The sequence below is a fragment of the Neolamprologus multifasciatus genome, chromosome 13 (genome assembly GCF_963576455.1).
Source record: "Neolamprologus multifasciatus chromosome 13, fNeoMul1.2, whole genome shotgun sequence".
NCBI lineage: Eukaryota > Metazoa > Chordata > Actinopteri > Cichliformes > Cichlidae > Neolamprologus > Neolamprologus multifasciatus.
The window spans coordinates 18,454,895-18,467,283 of NC_140451.1; the positions used below are offsets into that span (position 1 = coordinate 18,454,895).

Consider the following 12,389-nt stretch of genomic DNA (forward strand, 5'->3'; position numbering starts at 1 on the left):
ATTGAAGCAGTGTTGGATCATTTTGACAGACAATGGAATAAAAGTCAGTCAACATCTAAAGAAGAGCTTTGAATGTCCTTCAAGAAACCCGGATAGTTATTCTTGAGGACTACTCAAAGAAATGACTACAAAGCCTGCCTATGAGAGTTCAGGCTGTGCTGAAGAATAAAGGTGGTCGTACTAAATATTGACCTTCATCTTTGGCTTTTTATAAACTCTTTTTACCTTATGTAACGTAGTTCCATGTATGTTCACCTATGTTTAAATAAATTACACGTATATCCCATTTTCACAGTGAAATAAAATTAAAAGACTACAGCATTTTAGTTTAATTTTATATAAGCAGTATTCACTAATTTATTTTATTGTCAGAATTATCATGGTCAAATATTAATCTAATCAAATATAGAACTTGTGTAAAGGTGTAAATCAGTGGGTTAATTTTAAGGTGTGCTTTAGATTAGGTACATGCATCAGTAAAACTCTGAAGACATTTGCTTTGAAAAATGTCAGTTTTAGTAATTGGTTTAGCTGCAAATTACCACAAAAGATCTTTCTAGTCTTTTCTACATGGTGTTTATAGAAAAGATATTCATATTAGTAAATTGTACATGCTTAGAAAATAATAACAATAACTCTAAAATCTCTAGAGCATGCAGTCTAAACTTGCACATTCCGCACTGTTACTGACCTTTAGAGGGCACTGTCCCCCATCTAGACTCGGGGTTCTCAAATAAACACAGGAGAACGGGAGCTCTTTGTAATATTATCTGTCCCGGAAATGCTATAAAGAAAAGACTAAGCACCCACATACATGGCAAACAAGAGACGAAGCAGCAGAGTGAGACCAAATGAGCCCTTGTTTTTAGATTTTTTTTTAAAAATCTATTATAGCTGATCACAGCTGGTGTCAAGAAGTGCCACGTAACTCACGCAGCCACATTACCAAGCATTTCATGCGTACCTCAATCTTTTCATCAATGGGTCAAGAATATCAGCGGTCTGAGCACTTTTATTTGCTATAGCAAATAAACCTAATAAGAAAAAGTAAATTATTTGCCTTTGCAACATGAGACTCATATGAGGTTGGTAAGATTTTACAAAATAGGCCTTCTTTGTTTAAGACGAAGAAAAAGTCTGAAACGAACCGATTACTCATAAAATGTGATCTAATCTTGTGCGCCACCCCCTTGTCCATGACATGCACAGTTGGTGTTTGGAAAGGCTTTAGCCATGTTTTTTTGTTTTGATTTTTGTTGTTGGTTTTTGTTTTTGTTTTGTTTTGTTTTGTTTTGGGGGGTTTTTTTTTGGGGGGGGGGGGTATTTGGTCTTGTTGTCATTTCAATAACAGATAAATGTATTCGGTTTTGTTTTCGTTTTTTGTTAACAGCTGACACGTGAATGAAGAGTTTTGCTTTGCCGTTACATTTGTTGTTCTCTCTCGCTCTCGTTTATATATATCGGATTTCTTCTGGCATTCAACAACCTATGTATTTTAAATAAAACGCAACACTAACATGTATGAGATGCAGCGACAACCACACCAGTCACCCAACGCGGAAAGCCAGCCGTTTGGTCTGTTCCACTCCGCCCCACTTTCACTATGTTGCTGGGCAACGACAGTCAGGTGACTGTCTGCAGACAGAATATGGCTGACCTGTCAGAAGACCAATGAGGGAAAGGCCAAATTTTGCATAATCGATCTTCTTTTCCTCGTCGTTTCTGACAACACTTGGCCGTCTTAGAAAGCATTTATCCAGAGGTCGTCAAGGTAAGCTCGGGAGAGCGTGGTTTTTGTCTGTGTGTGTGTCACTCTCGTTAGCTCAGAACAGCAGCAGCCACCATTGGTGTTGGCTAGCTAAGTTAAGCTAGCTGTTAGCCAAACAGTCTGCGCTTTCTCAACCAAGAAAGAAATTCTAGTTACAAGAAATGGCATTTAGGCAACTCTGTGGATTCCTCAAGCTTCTTTCCGGAAACTTGTAACACTATTGCAGAACATGTTGTGTCGAAGGATATTAGTAGAACGATAAAAGTTAAAAGGGGAAGTTATAAGTTAGAATTGCATTCATCGTGTTGCATTTCAGGCGCATATTTAAACCAGTCAGTATCTGTATGCACACACATGCACAGACAGTCCTCCCATGAAAACTTTTAAATCTATATTTGGATAAGGTCTCCAGAAAAGTAATCTGTTCCGATTTACTCAGACGTAATAACCGCTGTAAGTTTTTGGTTTGCTTTGTTGTGGCTTAATTGGCTCAAAGGTCTTGGATTAGAATAGGTACTTGTATCACATTCAAACCACTCGTAGCTAAAGCGACTAGCGGTGACTATCTCGTTACAATGAAATGTTTTTCTGGCTAGGCTAGTCTAGCTATGCTAGTACAAATGCTGTATAAGCACCTGCTGCATCCAGAGCTATCAAACATGGAGTTGTATTATGAAGACGTGCGACGCTCTGTGATAATTTCATTTCATGCGCATTTGTTTCCAATTACTGTTTAAGTTAAAACACACACATACGTGTATACAGCAGCACTTGGAATGGATCTCTAGCATCAGCTTTGCACTTCTGTTACTAGCGAACTGTGGCCAACCAACATTGGGCTCTTCCCGCAGCGGAAAAGTGGTGTTTGTATCCACAATATACAAGCGTCACACCACAGGAGGAAAGTAGCTGACCTCTGGAGAATAGGCACATGACACTGTAGTAGTAGTAGTAGTGACATACCCACAGTTGTTTTCAGTGGAGAGTTTTAAACCTTTGACCAGAGTTCATGCTGGCTGTTAAGCTGTGGGAGGCATCATGTGGGTTTTTTATTTGGCCATGCCGATGTCCTTGACTCTGATCTGGAGTGCCACAGTCCTGCCAAAGACCGCATTGTTTGTGTCAACTGTTGTAATTTCTTTTGATCTCAGAGCAGTGAGATTTATTACTGATATTGTACAGTTTTGCACTCAAAATTTATAGGTTAATTATTAACAGATTTGTCTGTTTGATACAATGTTCCAAGCTTATTGGACCACCTTAAATGTAGAGCATATGACAAACTGGTCCTCAGTTCCTACTTTATCTCTGTGATATGAATAGTTTTTTCTGTGTCTGAAGACTTGTTGGTAAGGGGAAAGTTGTTTCTGGATGATGCACTTGCAAAAACTACAAAAAACCCCTAAAGTTTTTAAAAGCTATTTTCATCACTAAGCTTTGACATTCAGTGCATTTGTTCAAAACAGGCTCAAATAAAAATTGAATCATTGTAGGCAAACCTTCATTTTATTTGAGTTTTTATTTATTTTTATTTTTACCATTGGGGTTTCAGAGGCATTTAAGGGCTCGTATGAATTATTAAATCCATTAACAGAAGCACGTGATCTGGTTGCAGATGAGTGGGTTGCCGGAGGGAATGGCAAATGGCCCAAGCAGGAGTGAACACTTAGAGAAAGATGCTCAGATTTGGGAGAGACCCTGGACTCTTGAAGAGATGCGACAAAACAGCGCCAACTGGTCCTTAGCAGCTGACTCAGGGGTAAGTCAGGAAGATCCTTCCCAGCTCTGAAATGGAGCAAAGAAACAGAAGATTATGATGTATGTTCTGTTTGGTGAATTGAAAGTCATCCTGCAAGCTATCCTGTCTTAATAATGTCTAACAATTTCCTTTTCTTTACAGCTCTTCCTCTTTCTTCAAGATTTCTCACAGAGAATGCTGTCAAAGACACATGAGATTGAAAAGCAACTGGACAGTCTGATCCGTGACACCAAGACCACAGACAGCTGCTTGCACTCTGTCTTTAATGACTTTTTGATGCTGTCCAACACACAGTTTATAGAAAATGTAATGCATAGCTTTTAAACATTTACACTGCAATTCCTTCTTTATAGCTTAGCTGTGTCTGTACATGATGATAACTCACACAACTTATTGATTCACTATTAGAGCCACGAGTGATCCAAGGTCTCTTTTGGTGAAGTTTACACGATGTAATCTGTCTTTTAACTTTATGTCCTGTTTCAGAGAGTGTATGATGAAGAAGTAGAAGAGACTGTACCCAAGACTGAGGCTTCAGAAAAGAAGCCTGAGCAGGTACGTTAAGAAATTCAGCACAGGTTACTCGTATTTCTTGAACTATTCCCATAACTGTGATTATGTGTGGTTTTCCTTAAGGAGAAGTCTCGAGAGCAGAAAGAAGCAGAATTGATACCTAAGATGCAGGAAGCTGTGAATTATGGTCTGAAAGTGTTGGAGTCGGCCTTTGAGCATCTGGACATTAAAGCAGGAAACTCTGACTCAGAGGATGAGGAGGTGTCAGACAGAGCAGATGCAATCCTAGAGCCCAAGGTGTGCTTTCATTAAAGGGGATTATTGTAATAACTATAGAAAACCTATTAATAATGTTTCTTTACATTAATTTAATTTATTTTCTGTTTACTTCCTGTTTCCTGAACCTTTAGGATCTTTATGTGGACAGACCACTGCCGTATCTGATTGGTTCCCAGGCCTTCATGGAACAGGATGATGTTGGACTTGGTGACCTATCAAGTGATGGTAAAGTACTCATTAATACTGACGATAGCTTATGTAGGCACTTGCACAAAGTAGTGTATATTTCTAACAGTGTATTTCTGTCATTTCAGAAATGTCAGTTGACAGTGACAGGGACAGTGTGATTGAGAGTGAAGATGACAAAGAAGAAGTAATATCATTTTCACACTGTTTTACAGCGCAAATATATCTTCTTTTTTTTTAAAAATCCTTACATTTATTCGTGTTTCTAATACTTTAACAGCATTCAGATGATGATTTTAATCAGGAGGAGGAAGTTCACAATAGTATTAAGAAGGTAACCTGTTTCCCTATTTGTCCAGCACATTAACAACTACAGTACATGCTAAAATAAAATATAACTAACATTTTTTGTATTTTTGGGGGGATTTTCTCCTACGCTTGCCTAGAAGTCCTCCATGGTGAGTTATGAAGATGATGAAGAGGACGATGAAGATTCTGACATCTTTGGGGAATCAGACAAGGAGGATGACGAAGACACACAAGTATGCTACGCTCATAAAGGACAGTGTTATGGAAATGTCTGATTCCTTTTTTTCTTCTCTGCTTTCTAATCTGCTCTGTTTGTTTTTGTCACGTTCAGAATACGGGTCCATCGTCGTTTGCTGATGAGCTAGCTGCCCGAATCAAAGGTGAACCGTTCAACAAACCCGAGGGAGATCGTGCATGTGAGTCCTGTTATTACGAAACGTTTTAAATATTCATTTTTTCCACTCATTGTGTTCCATTTGATTGAAAATCAGTGCATCCAAGTTTACTTTTAAGATTTCCCAGAAAGCATTACAGCTCATCACTGCATGCTCAGATATTTTGTTTTTTCTACCGTGTTATACATTTGAAGCATTGGCATCTAAGAAGAAAAGTAAAAGCAGAACAGAGCCAAAGCCTGCAAAGCCACAGGGTAGGATACTCATTCATTCATCAGTACATGATGATTTTTGCATTAGTGCTTTTCCCATCACTTATTTCCAAAGCAGGTATTTTGATTCCATTATTCTCAGTTTTGTTATTTTACATTGTAACAGCTGCTGAGGAAGACAGTGATGACATGTTCAAGCCACCAAAGATGGAGGATGATGATGATGAAGAGGATGATGAGTTTTCACCATTTGGGGGGAAAAGTGGTCTCTTCAGTGGAGGGAAAGGCTTATTCGATGATGATGACGAGGTGATAAAGTTATTTTGTCGGTTGCTCTGTTTCACCTCATTTCCACATTGTAGAGACTGTTTGAACTGTGTTGTCTTGTATTGTTGTATCATCATGCAGGGTGATCTTTTCTCTGAGGCACCAAAACCTGCTGTGTCTCAAGAGAAGAAAGCCGTGAATGAAAGTGTGAAAAGCACAGAAGGAAGTGCAGGTAAGAGAACAATATACATAAAATATTTACAGATGTTTTAAAAAGTGGACCTATAACTTAACACATATCTTTTCATCAACACCCAAGAACCTACCAAATCTATAAAGAAGATTCCAATTGGTGCTGTATCAATATTCCCAGGTAAGAATTAGTTTTATGATGGCTAAATAACCTTGTGAGTGTGTGTCATCATCCTTAAATACAGTCAGTCACTTTCTGCCAACAGAAAGCAGCCTCTTCAGTTCAGGGAACAACTCCGAGTCATTGGAAAGCAAACAGAATGGGACTCCAGCTCCTAAGACCACTGCCCCTTCCAAACAGGTTCCAGTAGGAGCTGTCAGAGGAGGGGGTGGGCTGTTTGATGATGAGGAAGGCGACGACGACTTCTTCAGTGGTAAAAGCCTGAAAAAAGCTGACTCAGGTAAGAAAGGAAAATGGGAACCTAAGTGCTACAGTGAAAGCTGAAATAAGTTCCACACTCTGAATGGACTATGTGGTGATTGTACTTCCTTTTTTACTTTTCAGAAAAATCCAAACCCAAGAAAGCTGTTGACCTTTTCAGTAATGATGATGACGATGATGATGGGGACATATTCAGTGACAAGTTCAGTGCAGCACCTCCACCTCAAAACAAGAAGGAGGTAGTAGCAGACAAAGAAAAACCACCTGAGAAAAAGGTATAATCGCACACATTTATTGCTGCTGCGAAACATGATGACTCAGTGTATAAGATGAGTTTCATACATTCATTAATTTTTATGTTTAGATGCCTGCAGGGGCCATCTCCACGTTTGGTCCTGGGACTAAAAGCTTGCTCAGTGAGGGCCTAAAGAAACGGCAGCCATCTACCAGTGAGGAGTCTGAGAAAGCAGAGGAGGTCTGAATGGAACATTGTCTAACAATATTCTCCTGACAAAATCAAATTTACTGTGTTTTCACTTGCAAAATGGCAGGACTTTGGGCAAAAAGCACTCAATTTGGCTTCATTAACTTGAATGTGAAGGCCATCTAGCATTTTAAAAAATTTGGCAGTGTTTCATAATACGCTATCAACTATTTGGAGACTTGGCTGTATATTGAATTTTACCTTATTCCATGAAGGTCTGGGTGTGCAATTTGTTTTGTGGTTGTTCCTGCCTGTGGAATAAGTCATTTGTCAGGCAAAGATCATATTAAATGCGCAAACAAGGGCTGAAACTCCAGTGCTTTCTGAAAATAGGCCAAATTCAATTTAGTCTGGAAAACACTGCTGGCTTTTTCTCCTGTTGACAGAGTTCACTTCTCTTTACTGTTTATCACTGTTTTTCTCATAAGATTAAAAACCTTATTCTGCCGCTTTAAAGTCAGAAAGGTATTTGTATTCGGTTTCACATCATCATGTTATGGATTTCAGAATGGTTTGCCTCCAGATGTTGGAAGTGTTGCTGTCAAGCAGCCTCAGAAACCCCAGACCAGAGGCCTGTTCTCTGATGATGATGAAGATACACAAGTAAGGCTCTCAGACATCAGTGGGTAAAATTAAAAACAGCACTGGTACATTTTATTACACTATAAATGTGTTTTGCCTTCCACAGGTATTTTCGACCAACATTAAGAGTCAGTCTAAGCCTGAAACTACAGGCCAGAGCAAACCTGCCAAGGCTCCTTTGTCTTTATTTGATGATGAGGATGAAGAGGTGAAAATATTTCTTCACAAACTTAAATGAAGTTAGTCTTATTTTGGTGAGACTGCATCACTATAATCTGATGAATCTTCTGCTTGCAGGATCTGTTTGCCTCTGTAGCTAAATCTAAACCAAAACCACCTCAAGCTAAAGCCTCCACACCACAGCCCACTAAGCCTGTGTCCAGTTCACTCTTCAGTGATGACGAGGTATGAATGTATACAAAAAAACTAAACATTCCAATTCTTCCTGCCAGCACTTTATTAAATGATGGATTATTTTCTCAAATGACAGGACCAATGGCTAAGTTCAAAAAGTAGTGCAACAAAACCAGAGACCAAGACCGGAGGTATGAAATCCAGTGCAAGTGCCCCATCCAGTCTCCCCAGTGCCAAACCAGCTCAAAAGAGCACCCTCTTTGACGACGATGAGGATGATTTGTTTGCTCCAACAAAAGAATCAAGGTATTTACAGCATTAATGACTTTCTCTTCCTCCATGCAGAATATTTCTACTCATTGTAGAATGACTTTGATCTTAGTCTACCGTAATAAAGTAAAATTTTGCAACGCTCTTTGACAGGATTTCTTAAATATCCTCTTGTTTTGCCACTCTTTATAGTAAGACAAAGCCGCAGAGGGTTGCTCTCTTGTTCGAAGATGAGGGTGATGATGATGAAGATAAAGGTTCCCTCTTTGGCATCAAACATGCTGTTAACACAAACGCAGCAACCCCAGCGAAAGTGAGTGCACTCATGATTTGTTTTGGGGGGGTTTTGTATTTATTTTTGTATTATTTAAATTGAGATTCTATGTAATATATTACACCCTTTTGTTGTATTCATACCAAATTCTATAAATAACTCTTTTCTTTAGAGACCTGATGTGACCTCTCAGTCATCCTCGGTCTTACAGAAGTCTGAGGAGGTTGCAGTTTCTGTGACAGCATCAAAGGACAAGCCATCAGTGCAGGAGAAACCTGCAACAAAGAACACTGAGCCAGTAACACCACCATCATCGTCAGAGAGCAGTGAAAGTAAAAAGAAGCCTGCTGGAGCTGTGAGTCTTTTTGGAGGCATTAATGTTCTCCCGAACAAGCCGACTAAGAGCCCGTTGGACGAAGACGATCAAGATGACATCTTCCTGTCTAAAGACAGCCCACCAACAAATGTCAAAAAGGAGGAAAAGAAGGAAGAGAAAGTGAAAACAAAGACCGTTAGTCTGTTTGATGATGATGAGGAGGAAGATGAACGGGATTGGAATGATCCAATATTCACGCCCAGTAAACCCACAACAAAAAACACTGTAAAGGTTTGTCTGCTTCAGAAGAATTGAGTGAAGAATTGCATGATTTTATTTCTCTTGTAGTAACTCTTAAAAAAGTCTGTCTGGATATTATTTTATAGTCTATAGAGGAGCGACTGCAGGCAACGAGCACCGGGGTGTTCCAGGATGAAGAGCTGCTGTTCAGTCACACACAGCAGAAGGACAACGACCCAGATGTTGACCTATTTGCCACTTCACCAAAAACTACAGTCAGTATATTTGATATGATTTGTACGTCTATCTTGTCCCTGTAGATAACATATTTCACTTAGCTACATGGTGTCTCTAAAAGCAGATATGTTCTTTTACTAGAGTTCCAAGCCCAGCTCAGTGAAGCCAGCAGCACAGAGTCTGTTTGCAGATGATATTGAAGATGACCTCTTCAGCTCCATCAAGCCAAAAGCTCCTCCTCCGGTACCAGTATGATTATTTTTAGTGTTGTGGTAGGAAAAAATATCAGTTGTGTTAATGTCAAGTAAACTCAAAACCCAGAAATCCAATCCCTCCTTTTCATTCTTAGAAAGTAGCAGAGAAGCCCAGTAAGCCTGTTGACAAAGCACCACTCGCAAGTCCAGACCCTGTATCAGAGACTGAGGTTAGACTGAATTGCCCATATCATGCTTTCTTCCTTCTAAGTTTTTACTTTTTTATGTATTTTTTTTTTAATGGTTTTCAGTATGTTGTGATAGACGCATTTATTTCATAGTTTCCCTTATTGAAATACAGTGCTGTTTCTAGCTGAACACAAGAAATGCCAACTTTTGGATTAAATTCTGACCTGTAATTTGCTGTAATTTGACCACACAGAAACCCGCACCGAGCCCTGTAAAACCAAAAGATTCCTCATCGAAGATTGGGAAGCTTCAAGTAATATTTTTGTTTTCATTGAATCAAACGTCCTCATTCCTGACATTTCACTTTTGATTCCTTCTGAGGAAAGCTTGTTCCCACTTACATGTCTTTCTTTTTTTAAGGTTTCCTTCTGTCTGGGCTTCTTTTTTTTAAAAAATATATTCCACCTTCAGATCTTTAAATTGAAGCGTATTGTCTGCTTTGATTTGTATGTATTAAACAGAGAACAAAGTTTGCACCTGCTACTTTGCAGTTTCACTTGTTGGCACTTACCCATCTTGTTCTTCCTTCACTTCCATCAACAGTTCTGGTTTCTCATTTCTCTCTGAATGATCTGCTGTTTGGAACTATGATGAGAAACTTCATGAATAGAGAATAGCCAGAAATGTCTATTTTTTGAGTCACATAATTAGTCTGTTTTAAAAAGGTTAGTATCATATTTATGTTTTTCACTTTGACCCTATTTTGTTTGCATTCAGGCCAGTCTGATGATCAACCCTGCTGCGTTGCTCCCTGGTGCAGTACCCACTATGCCAGGAGATGCAAGTTTATTCCCTGGCATGGCACCCAGTTCCTCCTCTGGTGTATCCAGCTCAAGCTTGAGCCCAAGCCCTGCCACAACTCCTGCAGGAGCTGGACCAGACAGAGAGGGAGGCGTCAGCTTTGACACCCCGGTCCAGGTCACAACATTGCAGAGCGCACACAAGGTGTGTTTTTTGATTCCTGAGGCTTATTATTGCCTTTTTTTTTTTTTTCTTTTTTTTTTTTTTTTTTTCGGATTTCTGGGTTGACATTGTTAGTGTGAATCTTCTGTCATGCAGAGTCGCACCAAAGGTTCTGCAATTCGGAGACCCCAGTCCAGAGCAGCAAGGCAGCAAGCGGCCCAAAGATCTGTGGAGGATACAGAAGAGACCCTAGGTAGAAATGTTCTTGGGCCAAACCCCACTGTGTCTGGTTTGGTCTCACCTACATCGGACAAGTCTGACCATTTGCACGTCAATCCAACACTACCAAGCTTAACTGCACATACAGCCCTGCCTTCCTCTACACCTTCTCAACCTTTACCCTTTTCCACAACTACTCAACCTTTACCCTCCCAAGCTTCCCCTAGACCATCTGAACTAAAACTACCAATGTCCTCGAAGGCTGAAGAGAGAGACTCTGTAAAGGACAGTAACAGTAACAAGCTGCTGCTGTCTCCTGATGAGGATGACCTTTTTGGCTCTGACAGTCTGTTTGGGGGAACCTCAATCTCTAACAAATCCTCCACCAGGCAAACTTCTAAGGCGGTGCCCCCTCAGGCCAGTAGCGGGACGGGACTGAAGAAGGATAAAGATAAAACCACACTCCCATCCATTTTTGATGGCAACACTGATGACCTTTTTCAGAAGGTTAAGCCAAGACCAACTACTAAAAAAGCCAAGGCAGCATCCTTTTTGGGAGAAGATGATGATGATGATGACGATGATGACATCTTTGGGCTGAGCAACAGCTCCACTCCCTCATCTACAAGCAGTAAAGAAATCAAGAACAGCAGTAGTTTTTCAAAGCAGGACCTCTTTCAGGTACCTTTCTTCTTATTTTATTTTTATGTAAATGAGATTGTCTGTGTCGTACTCCTAATGAGGTTTATTTCCTCAAACATTTGTCTGTTCTCAGGATGAAGTAGCCGCTGTGCCTAAAGTTAACAAGAAGCACAAAGAGAAGACCATCGATGCAAGCTTGTTTGATGATAACATAGACATCTTTGCTGACCTGACGGACACTTTAAAAGCAAAAGAGAAGTCCAAGGCAAAGGGAGATACCAAATCGATATTTGATGATGACATGGGTAAGCAACAATAAAATGCACGTGGTTATTTTTAATGGACATGTTCAATTTCGCCTTTTCTCTTGTCTGCCTGGCTTGTTTGACTAAATATTATGTATGCCTCTCTGTTCTTTAAAGATTACATTTTCTCAACAAGCACAATAAAGCCAGTGGCAAAGGCTCCCCCTAAAACAAAGAAAACAACACCATCCAAGGAGAACAGCAGTACCGCAACGGATTCAAGCAACATTTTTGATGATCCACTTAATGCTCTGGGCGGGAATTGAACTGTCGTTTCCACATAGCCAGATTTGTACAATTTGTGGATTCATTCTTTTGTCATTTGGATCATTGAAAGATATCAGATTCGCTGTTAATAGAGTATTTATTCATATAAATTCATATAAATAATGTGGCTTATTTTTGGCAATCAAAAGTCAAATGAAAATAATTCCAGCTTTTCCGAAATCATCCTGTTGTCATTGTTATTTTATACTGTTAGTCTTTCCTATACATAATAGCACTTTATAAGCATACCATATGCTTAGCCTCGAAGTCTCCAGAACTTAAACAGTAACTGTTTTGTTTGCATCCATGGGCTTTGCCATGTGAGATTTCATCTCTTTAGGTTTGTGCCATATCATGTTTATGAGAAATCATTGTGTTTACTTACTATCATAGGCATTTTTGACAATGTTTTTATTAAGGAAATTCACCCATTTCTTAACTTTGGTTGTGATTAAAAAGAAAATTCATTTTTAATAACTAAAAAGAAACATATTTTAAGGATCCTTATTGCCTGTGATTATTTCAGAGTCT

The 12,389-nt window shown here is 39.4% G+C and overlaps 1 protein-coding gene across 5 annotated transcripts; it reads left to right on the forward strand.

Annotated features, from left to right (window-relative positions):
* The first annotated feature begins 1,604 nt into the window (after positions 1 to 1,604).
* Positions 1,605 to 12,359, forward strand: washc2c (WASH complex subunit 2C). Of its 5 annotated transcripts, none has more exons than XM_085183071.1 (31): positions 1,606 to 1,771; positions 3,384 to 3,527; positions 3,669 to 3,833; positions 4,014 to 4,082; positions 4,164 to 4,337; positions 4,451 to 4,544; positions 4,634 to 4,692; positions 4,786 to 4,839; positions 4,952 to 5,047; positions 5,146 to 5,230; positions 5,404 to 5,463; positions 5,588 to 5,730; positions 5,830 to 5,920; positions 6,008 to 6,061; positions 6,147 to 6,341; positions 6,446 to 6,597; positions 6,687 to 6,797; positions 7,314 to 7,409; positions 7,495 to 7,596; positions 7,686 to 7,793; positions 7,879 to 8,048; positions 8,205 to 8,325; positions 8,459 to 8,893; positions 8,989 to 9,117; positions 9,221 to 9,322; positions 9,429 to 9,503; positions 9,716 to 9,775; positions 10,240 to 10,467; positions 10,582 to 11,325; positions 11,420 to 11,591; positions 11,709 to 12,359. In XM_085183071.1, exons 2-31 carry the CDS (start codon positions 3,384 to 3,386, stop codon positions 11,855 to 11,857), a joined length of 4,437 nt encoding a protein of 1,478 aa, XP_085039197.1. In that variant the 5' UTR covers positions 1,606 to 1,771; the 3' UTR covers positions 11,858 to 12,359. The 5 variants fall into 5 exon arrangements, with proteins under 5 accessions (XP_085039200.1, XP_085039197.1, XP_085039198.1 ...); XM_085183072.1 differs by having other exon boundaries at positions 8,498 to 8,893; XM_085183074.1 differs by lacking the exon at positions 5,404 to 5,463 and having other exon boundaries at positions 1,605 to 1,771.
* The last annotated feature ends 30 nt before the right edge of the window (positions 12,360 to 12,389 follow it).

Excerpts from the sequence above, each read along its gene's own strand:
- washc2c (XM_085183071.1), top strand. The coding sequence starts at position 3,384 with ATGAGTGGGTTGCCGGAGGGAATGGCAAATGGCCCAAGCAGGAGTGAA. Across the intron at positions 6,342-6,445 it reads CCTGAAAAAAGCTGACTCAG|AAAAATCCAAACCCAAGAAA; the intron begins GTAAGAAAGGAA and ends TTTACTTTTCAG. Across the intron at positions 9,323-9,428 it reads AGCCAAAAGCTCCTCCTCCG|AAAGTAGCAGAGAAGCCCAG; the intron begins GTACCAGTATGA and ends TTTCATTCTTAG.